This window comes from Mauremys reevesii, linkage group 2 (genome assembly GCF_016161935.1).
Source record: "Mauremys reevesii isolate NIE-2019 linkage group 2, ASM1616193v1, whole genome shotgun sequence".
Classification (NCBI taxonomy): Eukaryota; Metazoa; Chordata; order Testudines; family Geoemydidae; genus Mauremys; species Mauremys reevesii.
In genome coordinates, this window is record NC_052624.1 from 212,818,067 (window position 1) to 212,840,003 (window position 21,937).

Genomic DNA, 21,937 nt, shown 5'->3' on the forward strand with positions numbered 1-21,937 from the left:
TTAACCCATTGCTGGCTGGAAATTCGAGTCTGGATTCCCCTAAAGCAGGCCTGCACAACATGCGGCCCGGGGGCCCCATGCAGCCCGCGTGGACTCACTGTGCGGCCCGCAGGGGGGTGAGGTAGGCAAGCGGCAGGTGAGGGGGGAGCTGAGGAGGCGAGCAGCAAATCAGTGGCTGACCTTTTCTACTGATCTGGTCTGGCTCCCATCCCCTCTCCAAGGGTTGCAGCTGTCTGGAGGTGCCTGTCTTCCATGCCTTCCTCATTCAAACCTCATTCATTCAACTAGGCAATTGATTACAAAGTGAGGGGGAGATCTTATTCTACTTCTAGTAAAAAGACATTTTTCTTTTACCTTAATTATACTACCTTAGGGGCCCGCTATAACATATTACCAAGGTTCAATACCACTGTTTCAGTGGGGCGGCACTGGGGAAGGAGGGTTTGTTTCCGCATACATTAATTTAATCCATGGTGATTTTCTGCAGTAGGAGCATTCTTTTAAACATATTGCCGTGAATTAGAAGTGAACAATGCTAAGTAGATTTGCAGATAAAAACCTATTCACTGCCATGAATTCTCTTCGCTACCCTCTCTGACAGATGTTTGAAATACCCAAGGGTACACATTGGTAATACTTTTATAACTTGTCAGGTACTTTTTTAAAATTTGATGGAATAAGAGTTAAGTAAGGTTGCCAATTAACTTTAATGGTTACCAAGGTGGATAAAAATAAATGATTTAAAAAAGCAAAATAAAAAAATTCAGATTTTTTGATAAAATGCTTTTTGAGGAAAAAACCTAAAGATAGTTTTAATTAAGATACTTTATAGCTCAAAGATATCTCATCATGGAATGGGGATTATAAATTCTACAGTATGAGACAATAAATTCATGTAATGTTTAAGAAAAGTTTTGTAAATGAGTTCCAATAAGTTCATGGATTAGGGACCCAATCTTATGGGGTTCCTGGGGCTTCTGTATAGATTACTTAGATTAATGGGACTCAGTGCTCAGTCTAGAAGCAACCATCAGAGATGCTTACTTTTGCAGTTCTCAAACTGAGGATTTGTGTCTCCAGAGATAACAGGCTTGTTAACAGCAAAAATGTTTTTAAAAATAAATATTGAGATCAGAAATAACAGACCTCAACCCTATTGTCCCTCTGTAAATTTGTGTACACAGAGTTGGTCCCTTACATCTCTCTAAAAGTGCAAAGTTTCAAAAAGTTCAATAAATAGAAGATTGTTGGGGGCGGAATAGATCTGGACAAGGAGAAGAAGTCTGGAGACAAATGTGAGAAGGGAGGGACAGGCAACAGAAACAAAAGTGAAACTGTTTGACCAGCATATTCCAGAAGTCTTGAGGTCTTTCTGAGTGTAGCCTTCATTGATTTGAGATCTTCCATACCATTCTCTCACTAGAAGGGAAAACCTATAATGGCAGCAGGCCATAAAGAGACCCAGTTTGGGAATATTTTAATGAAGTTGCTTTATCTGTGGATAAGACAGGCATGCGTGCAAAAGGCAAACAGTGTAACAAAGAAATGCAAGGCCTGGTTGCCCGAATAAAACAACTTCATGAGAAATGTTCCTTCTCAGGAGGAAGCTGTGTTGAAGATGATGAAAGGAACGTGTCTGAACATGCAGGATCTTCAGGTTGGTAAACTCTTATTTCATACTTCTTTCTTAAGGACTGCTTGTCTTCCTTCTCGACTATTCTTGAATTCTCATGTTTGAGGCAAAAATATAGTTGTTCCTCTATGGTACTATCATTTTAAATGCGGTTGTGATAAAAATAAATAAATAAATAATTGAAATAGCCAGATCTTCCTTTTACAATTTCACCTTTAAAGTAGTACTGAGTGTCAGTGAATGCAATGAGTAATAGTAAATGAGCAGTATGGTAATAATAATTAAATAACTGCATTGACTTTTGTTTAGGAGAATCCATCCTCAACATACAGGATTCTGAAGACTTCAAGATCACCATCATTTTCTATAGTTTCAGAGTTATCAGTCAATGATAGTGTTTCAGTCATATCATGTATGTCACATAGCCACAGTACATCACCTGCAGCAAAAAGAAAAAAAATCTCTATCATCCAGAAACAACCATAGATAAGTTTGTGATAAGAACTAGCAGAGTACAAAAAGAGGTAATTGATGAAAAAATTGCCCAGTTTGTTTATGCAACAAACTTTCTTTTCTGTATGACTGAGAACCCACACTTTATTAACATGGTTCAGTCATTAAGACCAGGATACAGTCCATCCAACAGAGCAGATGTCGCAGGCAAATTGCTGGATAAAGTGTATGAAAGAAATTGAGCAGTGTGCAAAAGGTCTAGAGGGTAAAATTGTTACCCTGAGTCTTCTCCACAATGATCCAGTTGTATGTGCTTGTGTAACAACAAAAGAAGGGAATGCTTTCCTTAAACAACTGATACATCAGGAAATGCACACACCACAGAATGCTTAGAAGTAGCAGCAGTAAAATCTATAACAAACTGTGGAAAAAAAATTCAAATGTCTAGTATGCAGCTTGGTCACAGACAATGCTGAAGATGTATCCAAGATGAGAAGAAATTTAGAAGAGAGTCCCAAGCGAATAAAATACGGTTGCAGTGCACATTTGATGCCCCTCCTAGCCAAAGACTTCAGTGTTCCAGAAATAAAGAAATAATCTTGTTGAAATTGCAAAATACTTCCATAACAACCACTTTGCAGCAGCTGCTCTGAAAAAAGTGGGAGGAACCAAGCTAACTCTCCCACAAGATGTGCGATGGAACTCAGTAGCCGACTGTTTTGAGCACTATATCAAGAACTAATCTGATGACGGTGTGTGAACAAAATAGTGAAAAAAATAGATGGCAATGTTCTCAACATTGGGCTTAAGAGAAATGTTGAACACATGCGGAGTACCCGGAAGCCTATTTCTGTAGCTTTGAACAAAATAAAGGGAAATAGCTGTTTTATTGCTGATGCTGTTGAAATTTGGAAGGAACTGAGAGAGATCTTAAAAAGAGAAATATGCAATGACAGAGTTAAATTACAAGCATTAAAAAACGAACAGGGCAAGCACTATCTCCAGCTCATTTTCTTGCAAATATTCTCAATACTCGTTACCAGGGTCAAACCTTAACTGCTGAATAAGAGGAGTTGGTGAGGATATGGACATTCAGCAACCATACCTCCATAATGCCAACGATAATGAACTTCAGAGCTAAGGGTGAAGCATTCAAGAAATATGTGTTTGCTAATGATGTTTTAAAGAAAGTCACACCAGTGAACTGGTGGAAGTAATTTAAGTACTTGGATCAGAGACTGTTGAAGTGATAATCTCACTTTTAACAGCAGTAGCTTCTTCTGCTGGTGTAGAAAGAATATTTTCTTTCTTTGGACTAATTCATTTCAAATTGAGAAATCGTTTGGGAGCTGGAAAAGCAGGAAAGCTTGTTTTTCTTTTCCAGATTACAAACAAAAAGGAAAATGAAGGGGAGGACGACTGAGTTAGCTGCAGAAGCCAATATTTCCATTTCTCATGTTGACCTGGCTGACACAGTCGAAGCCTGAGCAATGTAGCTTTGTGGGGGCCTCTGTGGCATGGGGCCCCAGGCAACTGCCTGCTTGCTATCCCCCAACGCCGGCCCTGGCTTTTAAGTATGCAGAAAAGCAGTAGTTGTGGCACAGGTGGGCCGTGGAGTTTTTGTTGCATGTGGGGGGGGGGGGGAGGGGGAGAACCTCAGAACAAAAAAAGTTTAGAACCCCTGCTATAATAGGCATAAGATCGGTGCAGTGAAAAGAAATATAGTATTTTAATTATTCAAATACGTAGTAAAATTCAGCTTGGAAACTGAAGAACTACATTAGAATTGAAAAGATATTCTAAGTGCTAAGTCAATGAATTCTGTTTTTATGTAAAATGATTATTAGTTAACAGAATTTTAAGCTAATCTTTAAGAATAAAAAAATTTACATCTTACCTTGTAAACATAAAGGTATTCTCTGAGGAAGGTCCCTTGTTGAGCAGCAGGTTGTTTGCTGTCATTGATCAAAATATGCCGGAAGGCAGACACAGCATTATCAAGCTGACGAAGTGTAAAAGACTGACGACCAATTGTGAAGTTAATATGATCCTCTGCAAGAGACCAACCTTTCCCTTTGTAAACTTGCATGGCTTGACAATAGCAACGCAGGGCATGTTTCTTCTGCAAGAAAATGAAATTGAAACTGTTCCTCAAATATTACTGTGTGATTGAACCAATTCAATTTTAACGTTAGCAAACAGAGTCAAATAGAGAAATCATTTACATCAATGAAGATTTTAGTTCAACATTTTTTTTTAATTGTTATTGAGGGTGGGAGAGCAATGCAAGCAAGGGGGTACAACACACTATCCAGTCAGCATTAACCCAGAGGTGAATGGAAAGATTGTTGCTATAACAACAGTACTGTTGTGACAACTGAGCCTACAAACTGTAAAAAGTGAGTGTAAATTCATAACATGTCACAATAATGTATAATAACAAATGTGAATGGGAAAAGATGCAAGAAAACCAGACAGAGAAACTGGATTAGTCTAAACCAAAAAGGCCATATTGGTATAATCCAAGGACTGCTGAAATTATGTTTGTTAGACAGATGACGTAGAGCCAAAAGTTAAAAAACTAAAATTGGTGTGTTGGATATCAAGCCTAATTATCGGAAAAAAATTGAGGGGATGGGGTATTCCACCCATCGCTCCCCCCAAAAAAGATGATTGGGGGGGGCGGGGAAGGAGAGAAGAATTCTCGAAAGAACAAAAAGATCAGAGGAGAACAGATGGAGGCTACTATAGCAACATCGCTATGATGGCTGCCATCCCCACTAATTCCTGGGACCCCAGACTTCCATCATTCTGATCCTGAGCAGGGCCGGCTCCAGACCCCAGCATGCCAAGCGCGCGCTTGGGGCGGCGTCCCGCGGGAGGGCGGCAGGCAGCTCTGGTGGACCTCCCGCAGGCATGCCTGCGGACGGTCCGCTGGTCCCGCGGCTCCGGTGGAGCATCCACAGGCATGCCTGCAGGAGGTCCACCGGAGCTGCGGGACCACCGGACCCTCCGCAGGCACGTCTGCGGGAGCCGCGGGACCGGCGACCGCCAGAGCGCCCCCTGCAGCGTGCCGCCGTGCTTGGGGCAGCGGAAATCCTAGAGCCACCCCTGATCCTGAGAAGTGTCCTGACTAGACCAGACCAGAGAGCCAGATGACTTCACCAGCCCAGCTAAATCCCCAAAACCTCCTGGGATTAAAGGACTTCAACACAGCAGCTCATCTCAATTAACTTCTCCCCCCGCTCCCCCAAAGGACAGTTATTGCCACCTTTAGTAGCATCTAAGAGACTGTCAAACAAGGGGGTGTTTTCCTTTAAAAACCCTGTCCAGTGAAAAGGAAAGAGAACAAGGGATGCTGTTAAAATGAAAGCCTTATTTAATACTTTACATTTCAAATGCTTGAACTGATTCTCCTTCCTTACTAGATCTTTAATAAAATGTTTAAAAGATTTTTAATTATGTTTTTGCCACGGTATTAAAGCAGACTGAAGTCTCTGTGTACCAAACCCTGGAATTCACTTAACAATGTTCTGGTTTATAGTAACTCACTTAACAATGACTGGTTTATAGTAACGCCTCTGGCCTTTTCCATCTAAATTAGCACAGCAGTACTCACTATTACATCTAAACTCTAATGCAATAAATTTTAAAATATCCAGTAATGGCTACTATCTTGAAGCATGCATGCACTCGGAAGTGCTAAAATACTGAAACATATACTCCAGGAGTATACATATGCCTAAAGGTCAAATGTCTCTCTTCTCTTTTATGACGCTAAGTGCCTCACAACTAATGTATTTATCCTCTCAATACCCTGTGACGTATTATCTCCATTTTACAGGTGGGAAATGAGGCTCAGAGGGCCTAAGGCCTTGTCTGCACTTAAACAGTATAGATATACACCTGTTAAAGCTATATTGGCAACCCCCCTAGTGGAGACGCAGCTTATATACCAAACCAAATAAGATAGAATGACCAAAGGACTTTTTTGCTGGTATAATGGCATCTACACTACAGCTTTTGCCAGCTGTGTAATTTTTTTCATATCTCTAACAGACTTAGCTACACCAGTATTACTATTTTCTAGGGTACGTCTACACTACCCACCGGCTCGGCGGGCAGGGATCGATCCAGCAGGGATCAATTTATTGTGTCTAGTCTAGACGCAATAAATCGACCCTGAGCACTCTCCTGTCGACTCCCGTATTCCAGCTCAGTGAGAGGCACAGGCAGAGTCGATGGGGGAGCAGCAGCAGTCGACTCACTGCAGTGAAGACACCACGGTAAGTCAATCTAAGTACATCGACTTCCGTTATGTTATTCACGTAGCTGAAGTTGCTTAACTTAGATCGATCCTCCCCTGATGTAGACCAGTTCCCAGTAACTTGCCCACAGTCACAAAGGAAGTCTATGCCAAAGCAGGAATTCAACCCAGGTCTCTCAAGCTTCTGTATGCAAGAAAATTTTTCAAGTGCCCTAAAATACATGCCTAGATACACGGGGATGTAAAAGAGAGAATATGAGCCTTAAAGATGAACTACAAAGCTAAAATATAAACTGAGGTAAACTAAATTGTAACACCCTTAACTAACAAGACTATTGGTGGAATTCAGCACTCCAATAAGCTAACCAACCTTTCTGAAATTCTCCCCAGGGCATAATTCTGGGATATCTTATGTTAACTAAAAAGGGACAATGAAAAAACTGGAAAAATTATTAGTATTGTAAGCCATTAATTTCTGTCACCATACAGCAGACTTCCAGCTTCGGCATGATCCCACATCAAAGTCAGGAAATCCCACATACTATGGACCTATTCTTTAGGACTGATTCAACTGCCAATTAAGATTCAGAGTAGATAACAAAAAACAACTGATCAATGTCTCTAATGATCTTAAATCATGAACACGTCTTTAAAGTAGTGATTATCAATTTGTGGCCATTTCTTGGCTGCATCAACACATTATAACACCCTGCTTTACACCTAACAGGCCAGTACCACAAATGGGATTTAAAAATTAAAAAGTTTTTTAATGTTTTACTTTACAGACATGAAAGCTGTGATACTTCCATTAGGCTCAGAGTTCCTGGGGAGGTCACTACAAAACATGACACTACCATTAACACTAGGGGCTGACTCTTATCCCACACTTGCTTTCAGTTCAGTGGAGTGACTTCAGATTTATACCAGTAAGAGCAGAAATAAAGCTACTGCAAAATTCAATGTCAATGTCACTGGAGCCACTACAACACTAATGAAACGGTCACTCCAAATTTTATTGGTTTAGTTGTCCTTCACTATTTTGTATAAATTCTGATCTTAGAGAAATGACAGTTTTATTCAATTTGCAAAACAGATATGGAGTTCTGATTATTTTGGGCTTTTATTTGCAGTCCAAGCATCTGACACAACTTCTTGTAAAGTTGATTACAATAAGTACATTTTGCTGGCTATTGTAAATGACATGGAAGTCCAAATGATGCAGTTTCATTAGCTCTGATAGCACATACAGCAATCAGCCAAAAATAAATGGTTTCAGGCTGGGCTGGTTTCCATTACACTGCAAATAAAGTTAGGTTAAGCATACATACTTGAATATATAAAATGTAAAAATCTTGAAATACCAATACATGTCAGAGCACAAATTTAGACCTGCAGCTCCATCTACAGACCAACAGAAAAATACAGCCACTATACACCCTTTGGAAAAAACTAAACAACTATGTGCTGAGCTAGATTGACTCCCAAATTTTACCACCTTCTTCCAGTAGAACTGTGGGAACTGATCCCTAGCAATAAAAAGGTGAACACAATCCCCACAGAAAGACCACCAATGGCCTTCCAGCAGCTCTACCAATTTAGAGAATTAGCAGCTCTTTAGATAACAACCTCTGCTGGAGGGGCTCCTATGAAGTCCTAGTCACAAACTGAACCCTACCTTTCCATAACAGAAGTCCCAAAAGAGGATGACGCTATTGTACAGAGCGAATCAACCAATATTTTAAGCTTATTCCAAAATCTGTTCAAGAGACAAGGTCAACTTAACCTTGTAATACTAATCAGTTTAAAATAAATCAAGTTTGATAGCACATCTTTAAATAGTTTGCCCTGGAACTGATTATTTTTAAGAAGGGGTTTTTCTACTCACCTATTGAAGTTTATAAAGGTTTTTTTCCCCTGCTAGAGAGAGTACAAGAGGGGGCTCAAGAGCACCTCCACCTAAATTGCTGAAAGAGCAACTGAACAGCAACCAAAATGCACACTGTTTATACAGTGTTAAGTACATAAAGTGAATAAAGTATGGGGGGGGGGGGGAGTATTTTTCCATTGGCTTTCAGTTATAGCTATCCTCAAACAAATGTGATTTTTCAAGTTGGCATCTTTAAAATGTTGATTTAAAGTAAACTTCGAGCTGGTGCACTAAAAACTAAGAACTATAGATAATATTGCACATAACAAGTATGATTGCATAAAGTCATGCAAAAATGACACTAATAACCCCATTTACCTGACATTTTAACTATGATAGTTTGGACTGAAATAATGGGACTGATCTTTTAATATATTTAGGGAGGGGAAATTGTACTGGTGTATGGAGGAATCCTAACAAGCCATGCTGTTGTCCGTTTAGTACTGTAGTAGTTGGTATACTGTGCAGCTGGAGGGCCTATCTGCCATTAGGTGTGGAGCAGCAAACCTCAATTGAAGAGTCAGATCCTAGAAAATGCAAAGCCCAAGCAAGCTGGAGTCACACTGATTAGAGAAATAGAAAAGCTGTGGGTTTCATTAAGGTCATCCAAAAACGGTCATATAGGCCAGTGCTTCTCAAAATCGGGCTGCCACTTGTTCAGGGAAAGCTCCTGGCAGTCTGGGACAGTTTGTTTACCTGCCGTGTCCACAGGTTTGGCCGATCGCGGCTCCCACTTGCTGCAGTTCGCCGCTCCAGGCCAATGGGGGCTGCGGGAAGCAGCACAGGCCGAGGGCAATGTAATCAATATTATATGATTTTTCTGATACAGAATAATATCCACAGTGGACTACAAAGTCACAAGTTATCTTTACCCAAAAGCATGACATGGAATTTGCTGTTTTTAACACAGTTCAGATTAAATACAACCTACAGTCCATATTTTTTCAGAATATGAAATACACTTACCTGTCCTGCTTTGCTATACCTATGGCCAGCCAATATCATATGAAAGGCAAACTTTCTAACCATAGGACTTTTCATGTTTATAAAGCAATGTGCAGCCTGCTCCAACAGAAGTGCACTGCGAAGATCAGAATCCTATTTAAGGGGAAAAAATCATTAATCTCAAATTTGAAATATACAAATGAAACCACTAATAACAAAGTGTAGCTATACTCACTAATACAAACTCTTAAGAGATAAGGCTCAGCTGAAGACGACTTTTAAACAGTACAAAAATAAAAATCACATTACTGCTCAGTGGAAGACTTATCATAGGCAACATATTCCAGTCTGTTGATCCAGCTGCATTTTGATCCCTCCTGCAAGCATTTACAATGTGATCAGGTTCCCTGTCCTACACAGCTATGCGGGCGCACACAGTTTTGAAGAAAGCCCATTATGAAAAAAATAGTATACCTGATCATTGTTTTCTGTATTTTACTTGCAGAACAGGAGTGTACAAGGTGGAGCCATGAATATTTTAACCTATTGGTTTTCTCAATCTTATGACATAATCAAATACAGAGTGTCCTCGGACTTGCGTCGGACGCCACTTACATCGGACGCCAATTACGACACTTTTCAATTGATTCCCCGTTTCACCACATGCTTGATTTGCATAAAGTTCACTTGAAATCACTTCCTGGTTGCATTATAATGATATGGAGCTGGAAGGGGTTGCTTCTGATTGGCTTCGAGGCAACAGGGTAGCTTGTTGCTGGGTTTGGTTGCTACTTGTTTTTGATTGGCTGAGCCCGGGGCTGGGAACCAATCAGAAAGCTTGAACAGTAATAGGCTGAGGCGCAGCATGTGTGCCCTTCTCCCCGGCTTCCTGAGGATGTGTTGCTGGCATTCTGAGTAGCATATGAGAGTTTACATGTTTATTTGAATGCTGTTTACAAAATACTGTGTACAGTAAATACACTGATGTTGCAACATTAGTCATCTATAATTCATTTAGTACAAAAATCTGGACTATTGTGGTGAAAATAGCGCATCAAGCCTTGGTTCAGGAACCAATTCCCCCTTCATACCATCAATTCCTATGGGAAAAGCAGTTTTGACTTACAACGCAATTCTGAGGAACAAATTGTGTCGTAAGTTCGAGGACTCCCTGTATTCTTCAAGAGAACCACTGGCAGACCTAATTCCTGAATCCCACTCGAAGTAAAATAAAAATTTACTGTAATCCAAAACAGCAAGCAGATCTCTTTTTATTAGTACTGTCCTTGCTTCCAGAGCCAAGGAATAACTGTATACAACAGTGGATGTGGCCCCATCACAAATACTTACAGAAGGAATCAAAATGGAACTGGATCAACGGCCAAAGAATGCTACCTATAATAAATAAGGAAGTTGAGAAGCCTTCCTTATATAGATATAACGGAGTTATTTTTATCCCTATATTTGTTATAGATGTTACAACTGTTAAATAGATTTAAATTATACACATGAAAAACTGTTTTATTAAGAAATACTAAAATTGTTCTCTTCATCTGAGCCTCATGTTTACAAAAGTTATTTCAGGGTGAGTACAGCTATGCTTTAGAGACCCTCTTCAAAACTACACAAATCCACTAGCATGGGTAATTCTACCTTATATACAGCCTGTTACTTTATCAGTGACCTAGAAAATACTGAAACAGAGTGATATACAAAGGATTGACAAAACATGTTTATTTCAACACTCCCAAAGCCTTCAGCTACTCAGGCAGAAATTTCTAACACTTACCATTCCCATCCAAGTGAGCTGCTGCCATTTTTTCCCCCAGAAAAATTAAAAACAAGAACGTCAGCTTTAATACATTTTATTTTAACATAAGAACAAGTATAGAAATATAAGGTGCAATTATGGCACTGAATTTATCTGAAAAAGTTGGCAGTAAGTTTCCCAACCCATCTGTTTAATCCACTTCATTTTGACACCTGAGTTATCATTGTTTTTAAAGCTAGCAAGAAAAGCAGATCTCTGATAAACAGCACCCATTGCATATTGTGAGTACAGTCATAAATCATATACCCAAGAGCACACAATTACATTAACTGAATTTCACCTAACTTGATGCATGAAATGGAGTCAAACAGATAATTTGTGTGGCAAAACCAACCAATCCCAGAAAGATTAGTGATTCTGGAATTACAAAACGATTCTGACCACCAGATATATTAAAATCAATGAGGCTATTACTAAATGGAGTAATTCTCTACCTCATTATTTTAAAATACACATGGACATTACATTAGATACACAAGTCTACTTTTTAAAAATATTTTTCTGGGCTGTCACTAGGCTTTGTCATAACTAGAGTAACTACATGCACCACAGAGATCTTGTGCAACTAAAAACATCCAAGACTATCATTCATGATATGAAAGACAGACAATAAAACCTTCAGCACAGTCAGCAGCACTCAATTTCCTTATGCAAATTTCAATGTCTATTTGTCATTACATCTTCCCCATTATTTAAGTTAGGATAGTAAAAAAAAATCAAGAGGTATGAATGAATAGATGTTCTATTAGCTATTAAGGAAATACAGAATTACCAACACAATTTGTTGTTAAATAAGCACTATGGACAAATTTAGAAAAACTTGGCCAAAGTCTGAACTGAAAAGTACGTACAATCAAAATGCCAGTGTGTGGTATGGCCATTTCATGCCACACTGCCGGTGCAACCTGGCCATGAGGACAGCATAGCCAGCCACAGGTAAATCAACCCAGGTATCCAGATAGCAAGTATGAAAAAATCAGGACACCTTTTTCCAGGGGGAGGAGGGGAGATATTTGCCTATAACGCAAAGCTCCTAATATCAGGACAGTCCCAATAATACCGGGACATCTAGTCACCCTAGTTCAGGGGTTGTGGGGAAGAGACAATATAGCAGCATAGTCATAGTGTCTTCTATGTCAAACCTCTACCTTGCTGTCAAAGCTATGTTAGTGAGCATGGCAAGGATGCCACAACACTTTTGGGGTCATTGGCAGCCAACAAGTTTCTCTAACTTACAACCAAGAATCAGCAGGCAAGCACAAGTGTGAACTGTACACCACCTTTGTACTTCTTTATCTTGCCACGTGCACAGTGAGGTAGACTACTTCCCATCTTACAGTTTATCAAGCTTCTACAGCTAAGAGAAAGACTTATCAGAACTGAAAGTGACAGTGAATACTTAGCTAAAATGACCCTAACCAGTAATTATTGAAGATACCCCAATTGAAACAGAACCTTTATTTCTTTCGTTTTATAGCCTCTGCTGAACACCGTGTCACCCACATACAACATGAAGACAGATGGCTTGCGAATAACATGCTAACTTTTTATAGTGCTGCTTTTTAAAGTCTAATCCCTCTCAAGTACTAACAGAGAGGTCAAGCATAAGGAATAGATTATGAAGATAGGGACTAACAAATGTACGGCTTTTTTTTTTTTTTTAAATAAAAATAATGTACATCACTTCAAGTGAAAGAGGAAGATTGAACACAGGGTAAACTAGGTACATTTATGTAACAAGTTGCAAAAAAGCATATAAAAATGACTTTCCTTGGTTTACAGGGGCAAATTGAGCTATATCCTAACACTCAAACTTTATTCCAGCTAGCTTCTGGCCCTGGAAATCTCCACCTTTGAAAGGAACCCATGTACAAGACATCTATTTGGTTTTAAAAATTAGCACTATTATTTAAAGCCATTTACTGTAGGGAAAACAGAAAGATTAAGTTTCCTCTACCTCACTGGTTAATCGTATCAGAAGAGCAGCAGCGTCTGAATATTTGCTCTGGCTTTTTAAAATTTCAGCACTAAGCAGCACACATCTCTCAGCCAGCACCATGTTCCTAAGAGGACAAGAAATTAATTACGTGCATTATAACAAAAATTTTGGAGTAAATTGTAGAAAACCTTTAAATCTGCCTGACACCTTTAAATCTAGCTGTGTAGTACCTGACTAGCATATATTATTTTGTTATATGTATGAATGCATGTATCTGTTTCTTATACTATTTTAATCTGATAAAATAATTCCGTGATAAAAAAATGTTTTAATCTAGATAATATTGATAAAAATATATATTCCTGAATGAGAACTCCACATGCTTTTAAATCAAAGCTGTTACAATACTTTTTCTTTAGGAAAACATCCCTGTAAAATTCTTAAAATAAACTTTTGCAAAGCAACGAAGTGGTCTAGTGGACTGAATACTAGTCTAAGAACCAGAGGCACAAGTCTTAATTACATCTCTGCCAATAACTTGTATTTTGCCAAGAACAAAGTGTTCCTTCACCCCATAATCATAGTGGTAAATAGATTAACAATCACAGTTTTACTTCCTTGGTGTAGTTGTTATATATCTATTAGAACACAGGGTGGGCAAGTGATGTTAAATTTGCACTACTGTGTAGTGAAAGCAAACTTAGGCCATAGTACTGAATAGCATCATTCACTGGATGAAATGGAAGGTAAGCCACCACCTACTTGCAGATATCCCTATATGTTTGAATTGCTGTATCCATATAATGAGCAGGGTACGGTCTAGGCGCCCCAGGCTGAAGAAAAGCTGATACTGCTGCCATTTCCTGCAAGATAAAAAAAAATAATGTAATTTAATGCTGCCAAAATGATATTTTCGAACATCAGCCATAAAGAATTTTTACCTGAACTGACTCACAGGTTTTAGGAGACTGGATGTTTAAACAATAACACCCTACTTTACAGTAAGGTGGCAGTGAACTTCATTTGCTGGTTTATTTGCCACCCGCCATACCACTTTGGGCTGTGATCTCTAAAGAGTTATAAACTGAACAGGCACAATCCTTCTTACTACTCTGGGAAACCTCCAAAGATTTAGATGCTGCAAGAAATGGGGCTGATGATTCCGCAGACAGTATACTTCCCTCCAAGTCAGCACTGAGTCACTGCTGTAGCATAGGTCTAAGTGTCACTATCCTACTGGAGATGCAGTCTTTCCCACAATACAGCGGCTCTCCATTTGTGGTACTTAAGTCTTTGGGTTTTTGTAAACACAAAATTGGAGATTTTAGGTTCTTCTTACACAACCACATCCTCTAAAATTCCAGTTGTTTTAGCTCCCACCTTGCACCCCTCCCAAAATGTGTTCATTTCCATGTTTATAAATATACACTTTTAACAGTTTGGAACCCTTGCAGTTGAAAGAAAGGTGCCATGTAAATTTAAGCTATTTTATATTACTGAAATGTTTGAGGTTATCTAAATGAACTTTTCAAGTACAACTTATTATATGTATGTACGCATGCTACGAGTATAATAATAATAATTGGAGATATACCAATCTCCTAGAACTGGAAGGGACCTTGAAAGGTCATCGAATCCAGCCTCCTGCCTTCACTAGCAGGACCAAGTACTGATTTTTGCCCCAGATCCCTAAGTGGCCCCCTCAAGGATTGAACTCACAACCCTGGGTTTAGCAGGCCAATGCTCAAACCACTGAGTTTTCCCTCCCCCAAACCTATTAAACACTTATGCTTGCTGGAAATTAGTGACGAAAATGAGGCAACAGCTTTAAAAAAAAAACACAAGTGTGAGCACAAAGAAAAATGTTTAGTTACTAAATATTTAGGTCTGTATTCTCCTACTGTAGCATGAATTTATGCATGAAGCTAAAAGGCAGTAACAGAAATTGCCTAAGGGATTTATATAGGCATTAATAAAGTAAACCCTCAATAGTCTTAATAGGAAATGCCAGTATATTTGATATACTAACACACTGATAGTAATAATATATTTACTAAAAGCTCCAGATAACTAAGTATTCTGTCAATTTGAAATCTTACAATCAAAGTAAAAAATACAATATTTGAACTTCTTTATCTGTTTCAAAATAATTAAAAGAACTACTCTGCACATTACGATAAGAGAACTATTTAAATTTAACCTATACCAAAAGGAGGTTCTCCCTCAAAAGTGTTTCAAGTTTTTTCCTATACATTTAAGTAGCAACAGTAACTATTCTCTACACAGAACTATGACAAATATTAAGGAGTGTGATGTGATTTTGTTAGCTATTGGCATCCACAAAAAACTTGGCTATGTTTTCATATTTGGAGCCAATAAGATTTTTTTTTTAAATTGCAGTTTCTTTTTGCTGTATATTATCTAGAAGAAGTGTTAATGTTAAACAGATTACTATAAACAATGCACAGAATGGTTAGATTGCTGTAATATACCTACCAGTGCTCCAGCTGCATAAAGCATTGCTTGATCATTCAAAAAGTCTTTCTTTGCTGTATGATAGCAGCTATATGCCAGTTCATAGTGTTGGACCAAGAAACACAAGTCTGCCATTTTCCTGATTTGAAGTTCTGGTGCTTCTGGGGGATACCTATAAATACACAAAAGCAAACAATTTGTAACAAAAATACATTTACATTTTATGTGCCAATTTTCAAGACACAAACAAACAAGATAGATGCCAGCATAAAAAGAAAAACTGAAACATTAAAGGAAGAGTCATTCCCTGCCACTCAACTGCAACCTAGGAGGAACGAGTTGGCTGAATGTTTATATTAGTTCCATGTTTGCTCATTTTAGTACACCTACTCAAACAGTGAAGCCACCATCCTTCTGGCTGTGGACTGTATGAGACTTCCTTCAAACCCATCATTCACCAGCTGAAAGGGCCTGGTCTACACCTGAAACTTAGACTGACCTAGCTATGCCACTCTGGGCTGTGAAAAATGTTGCACTCTGTTCAAAAGTTAGGTCAACCTAATTCCCACTTGTAGAAGCACCTAGGTTGATGGAAGAATTCTGTTAGACTAACTACCACCTCTCAAGGGGATAGATTTACTACAGCAACAGAAAAACCTTTTCCATTTCAGTAGCAAGTTTATATGCTGCAGAAGTGCTACTGTAGCACTTGTAGAGCAGACACAACTTAGGTCAACAGCCAGGCCAAGGAAGTTTCTTTTATATTATGAAGTTGGCCCAAACAATGCAAAATGTTAAGTAGCTGCAACTGCAATTAGTCACCAAGATACATTAGTGCTGTAATACAAAATGGCTTTATTCTGGCCCAGCAACAATAAAGGGAATGGCAGCTCCCTTTAACTCCCCACTGTCCAGCTAAAGTAGTAAGGTTGCACACCAGTGACTCCATAGCCTTTCATCCCCTACATCTGCCCTAACTATGGGGGTACCATGAAAACTAAATACATTTACCACTCCAGCTGCTGACCAAAGCTCAAAGAGGTGACATCATCAGAGAGTCCAGTCTCTCTTCTGCGCTGTGCCTAACACCATTCTCACTCTCACAGTTTAAACCCTGGCTTATACTAGTTTAGACTGCATCAGTAAGTTTACAGGCCCAAGCTAAACCAATAGCCAGTTAGGAAAAAAAATGCATTTGGCCATGCCAGTTTTTAAACCAGTGCCAATCTACTACGAATAGAGGCATATGAAAGAGCAGCCCTGAGCAGCATCCACACACAGCACGGTGGTAAGAATTCCGGTATACTCACAGCTCCTTTCCCAGTTTCAGGCCACAGACATTACTGGACAGCAAGGCTTTACACCTCTCTTAACTCACTGACTATGGCTAATATGTTTGGTCCTCTGGTAAAACTTGCAAGCCCCAGTGTGAGCGTGTTAGAGAGACCAATACATTTTGGGGAGGGACAATTAAGATGAGAAAATCTGGGAGAAAGTAGCGAACCCAGCCTGGCACTGGGTTCTCTCTTTTTATACCTTGGCTAGTTGGCATCCAGTAACAACTTCAAACTCTGTGGCTAAGGACAGGTGTTTCTGCTTGCAAGGATTATCTGCCCTCATGCATTAGTTTCATGTTATAGTGCTCAAAAAAAGTTGCTCTGGTTTACCTTATATCTCTTAAGTCCAAAAACAGGCTGTGTGGACATTCATTTCAGTCCAAGCCAGGCTTATTTTGGTTTAGCTTCCATGTTGATTAGGAACAGGTTTAAGATAAAATGGCATAGTTATTTTAGTGTAAGTGTCCTATGTCCACAAATGGGTTTACACCATTTTAACTAAAACAATTTAAAAACTGATTTAAGTTAAACCAGTGCAACTTTTTGACAAGGCCATGGCTAATCTAATTTCTCTTAAGATGTGTTCCCCCCTCCTTGTCCATGGAAATTTTTCTATAAAAACATTTGAAATAAGGGAAGTGTAAAGGCTGCATTAGTAAACCTGATTTGTTCAAAAACAAAACTTCTCTCACCCTCTGTTTTAACTCAGGTTAGGAAAAAAGTTTAAGACCAAATTAAATTCTGCTATGCTTTGTTTTGCCCAAGTTCATAAATTTTTAGTAAATATCAGCAATTTTGCTAAATTTTGCTAATGAAAGCTATCTACAGTACATTCATGTTATCAACATTTTGGTCAAGTCAGCTTTAAACTAAGACCATTCTGAAGACATAACTTATACTTAGGGAGCTTCCCCAAATCAAAATGTTTAGTATTTTCAGTAAAACTTACAAATGGAAGATTAATAGCTTTACTTACAATAAGCCAGATGTATTTTTCAGCTCATTTATGCTTTTCTCTGGAACTTTACTGCCACTAAACCATTTTTTTGTTGCAGAAAATAGTGATCGACTCAAACCTTTCCTGGATATTAACTGGAAGAGAAAATTACAACAAAACAATGATGTTACTGAATTAACTGCAACATAAAGTCTGAATTCCTTTAATAGAAACAGTAAAAATTGTCAGTACAACCCACAAACATCCAGAATGCTGAAGATTTGTTTAGGCTTGTGTACATAGTTTAAACGTGCAAGGTGGTACAAAAACTGATATAGTTAAAGTAGTACACCTCTTGCATGGATGTAATTATACCAATATAAAAGAGCTTTCAGCAGTATAGTTTATTTCATAAATGTACTCAGATTTAGAAAATTTCAAAGAATTCGATCAGTTCAACTATTTGTCATCTATGCTTGATTACAATATATAGTTCTTTTATCATCATGTTTAGTCCCAAACATAGGTTGAGAGGATATGTTCATATCTGGGTTACGCTAGATTTCAGGTTAGGTCTTGACTATACTAGGCTCTCAGGTAAAAGTTTCCCATCATTGTACAGCATACAAGGCTCTCACAGCAACCAGTGATTCTATACACGCCGTGTTTATTGGTCAGCCCTGCTTTGAACAGGGTTAAATGCAGGTGGTTGCAGCTGCCTTTTCCAGACTAGTACTCCCACATGTGGAGCTGCACCAGCAGGAAGTTTTCCACAAAAGTTTCAACCTTTTCTAAATTGGGGGAAAGGTTTAGTTTGCTTGTTTCTTTTATGCAAAGTGAAGGGCATCACAGTTCCTTTCAACAGCCTTAAAAAGTTTATGTCTATTTTGTCTTACAAATAAAATACACTTTTTTAAATGTATGCCTTTGTCTGGCAATGCTGGAAGGAGGACTGGAGACATTGGATGTGGTTTAATTAGGCTGCAACTTTATTCCTAAATGTCTAGAGATAAAAATTGTACAATGCAGGTAATTCCATAATCGTTTACATATACACTGGGCTGGCATCCCTGCTCCTCACCCCTCCTGGTCCACAACAAACCCACTGCTGAGATCTTGCCCCCACATCCCCTCGAATGATGGGGGGCTAACTCTCAGCTGTACTAGTCAGAGGAACCCCGAACTCTCCACCACCACCATTTCCACAGGTTTAAAGAATACCTTCTTTAAAACTTTTTCCAATCCATTTTATCTGATTATCATATCCATTCTCTATGGAATACCTGCACTGGACACCTGCCCCATGCTTACATAAGAAGTTGCGAGACATCACAACCACCTACACCTCCTTTTGCTCTTTGCCCCCTTCAAGCCCCAACCCACTGTGGGGAACGCAAAAAAAATCCCACTTTACCTTGGCCAATCTGGTGATGAGGAGAAAGATTCCTTCCTCATTCCCCGAGAAAGGAGCGACTACCTTAACGCCCTCTGAAGATCATGATGAAAACCCTGTATTTCAGCTACTGTAACGGTTGGGAATGGGGGGTGCTGCTCAGCCTGTCCCAGTGAAAGATGGCTTTCATTGCCCAGACATGGGCACAAATAGCGCCCCCGGGGATTGGTCAGTGCCCCCACGCTGACCTGGAATAGGGCTGCCTCCATGTTGCAGGTAACACGTTGGCTCTCTAGTTGCCCTTAACGGGGGCAACACACCTTCTCCGCTAAACCTGCCATAGGTCCCCACCACATAATGTGCAGTGAGGTAATTCTGTGCATCATGAACTAACTCTTGAGCTTAATCACAGGACTTAAAGGGTTACGGAGTGCAAAAGAGGGGTCTGGAGATGAGCAATATTTCTAAAGAAATTAAACTTAAAGAACAATACAATAGCATGGTTTAGCATTGAGACACCAGGAGTTACAAAGGTAAGATTGTACACTCCAACTCCTTGTGCAAATGCATTATGGCACAGATGCTTTTAGCTACTTGTGAAGTAGTTTGTGCTCATGTAACAATATCCTAGGTTATATGGGAGGAATCTTCAAGTACTTGTGGTCCTTATCACAGGATGTAAGGGACTCCCAAGAATCTAAAAAACAAAAATGCAACCCTTTCTTCCTTCCCAGGAAGCAACGTAAGTAACTTGATTACTGTGCGTACAGACCTTAATCTATTTGGTATTCATATGGTCTTCAACACCATAATATCTTTGCTCCTTGAGAGAAAATTCTAAAGAGGAGGTGTGCATTTGGTTCTCAAGGCAGTGAGATCTAGTCACTGATTTCTGAGAGTAACTTTCTAGGCTCAGCTCCTGTGGAAGTTCTGCCTCCTGCATGTGAGCTTCCTCCTGTTGTTCAACACTTCCCGTGTGCTATCATAGGAAGTAATGGATGCTGAGGGAGAAGCAACTTCTCAAGTAGCTAGATCCAATCCCATGGAGACATTTGAATATCAGGAGAAGAGAGCAAACACTTGAAAAATGTGGTTATTATAATTTAACTTAATAAGCAAGAAAGCTGCTGCACTTTGTAAGTTGTACATGTCCTCTATTTCTGAGAGAGGTGGAATCACTACTAAGTAAGAGTTGAAAGGAAGCCTGGAAACCTCTGACCAGATCAAAGCACAATATTCTGGCCAGTCACAGATGAAAGTAAATGGTTTTTGGTCATCATCGCTATTGAGCATTCGTTTGTATTGAGAAGAAGTCAAAGTATCTCAAGGCTGAGGAAAAAAATACCTCAGTGTCTTAAAGTACCTCACGGCTGAGGCATATGCCCTTGATAGTAGAGAAGTTACTGGCTTTGCTAAAGTAACTAAATTATATTACAGCTATGCTATCACCACAGTTGCTGGTGTACAAATAGCTGTTTTGGCATGATTTTACATCATGCCACAAGTTGAGTCACGGTTAAAATTTACAGGACTTCGTTTCACTTCAAGTTGGATAAGGGGAAATAGTGTCCATGTGATGCACGGCACAATCCAAAAATCAGATTAACTCTTTAGGTTAAAAAGACTTTTAACCTATAACTTCCAATAGTCTGTTAAATAGTTAAAAGCCTACTTTTATTATTCTTTCAAACATGCAGGTACCAAACACTGACATTACTGTAAAAGCAATGTGTTTTCATAGTCATGTTTTAGTTACACATCAACCACTAATAAATCAAATTTGATGGGGGACATAAGACTGAATAATTGAAAAAAAATTTAAATTATTAATAGATATGGAGGGACATAACCCTATTTTAGATAAAGAGTCTTTTGGATATTCAGATCCATGCTACGAAGATTCAGAGCACCACATTTATTAAGTAGGCAAAAATTGTTTTACTGAGCGACTTACCTGATCATTAAGCTGTCGAATTGTTTTCTCTATATGTGGCAAAAGCCCCCTAAACGTGAACTCCTGTATGAATTGTCTAATTCGATCATGATCTGTGAGCGTTAAACATGCACCATGAGGAGTCCCAGAACTTGTCTTCTTTGATTCATGCAGTGATGAAGTAGTCTTTATGTAATCAGTGCCATCAAAACTGCTACTAGTATCACTTAGATGATCCAGTTGAAGAGGGTGAGCCTTAAAGTTATTTGATAAACCATCTACTGAAAAATAAAAGGTTCTATTTCACTAGTTGTGCATTCAGTTATTTCCTGAAAACAAAAATTTATATTTTAAGTAATCTTTACAAGCTTATGTTATAGCCTGTTACACATATGCTTACTCTAACTTCCCCTATCCAAAGCTTTGTTAAATGCATGTGTATGATTAGTTATTCAAGTAATTAGTTGTGCCAACTTGTAAATGAAAGCTGTTCTCCTAAAATTGTGGATTGACCAGATTATCAATAAAGCACATTGCACCAAGACCTAGAACCCTCTTGAAAGCTATCGCCATGATGGGAGAGGAGGAGCAAAGTGATTTAAGAACATAATGTCCACCCTGGGTCAGACCATCTAGCCCAGTATCCTGTCTTCTGACAGTGGTCAGTGTCAGATGCTTCAGAAGAAATGATCAGAACAGATCAATTATCGAATGATCCATCCCCTGTAATCTAGTCCCAGCTTTCAGAAGTTTAGGGACATCCTTGGGTTGCATGCCTGACCATCTTGGCTAATAGTCATTGATGGACCTAACCTCCGTGAACTTATCTAATTCTTTTTTTAAACTCAGTTATATACTCTTGGCCTT

At 39.0% G+C, this 21,937-nt stretch overlaps 1 protein-coding gene across 8 annotated transcripts in view; it reads right to left on the reverse strand.

Moving 5' to 3' along the window:
• TRAPPC8 (trafficking protein particle complex subunit 8) overlaps positions 1–21,937 on the reverse strand; it is a 106,804-nt gene that overhangs the window by 49,459 nt on the left and 35,408 nt on the right. For 4 of the 8 annotated variants that reach the window (XM_039524648.1, XM_039524646.1, XM_039524642.1 and 1 more), the window contains 7 exons: positions 21,092–21,348; positions 17,784–17,899; positions 15,492–15,642; positions 13,758–13,858; positions 13,014–13,119; positions 9,247–9,378; positions 3,984–4,208 (listed from right to left, as the gene is read on the reverse strand). In XM_039524648.1, coding sequence (XP_039380582.1) covers positions 3,984–4,208; positions 9,247–9,378; positions 13,014–13,119; positions 13,758–13,858; positions 15,492–15,642; positions 17,784–17,899; positions 21,092–21,348 — 1,088 coding nt within the window. Of the gene's footprint in view, positions 1–3,983; positions 4,209–9,246; positions 9,379–13,013; positions 13,120–13,757; positions 13,859–15,491; positions 15,643–17,783; positions 17,900–21,091; positions 21,352–21,937 lie in introns of all 8 variants that reach the window. The other 4 variants (XM_039524645.1, XM_039524641.1, XM_039524647.1 and 1 more) reach the window with 1 other exon arrangement.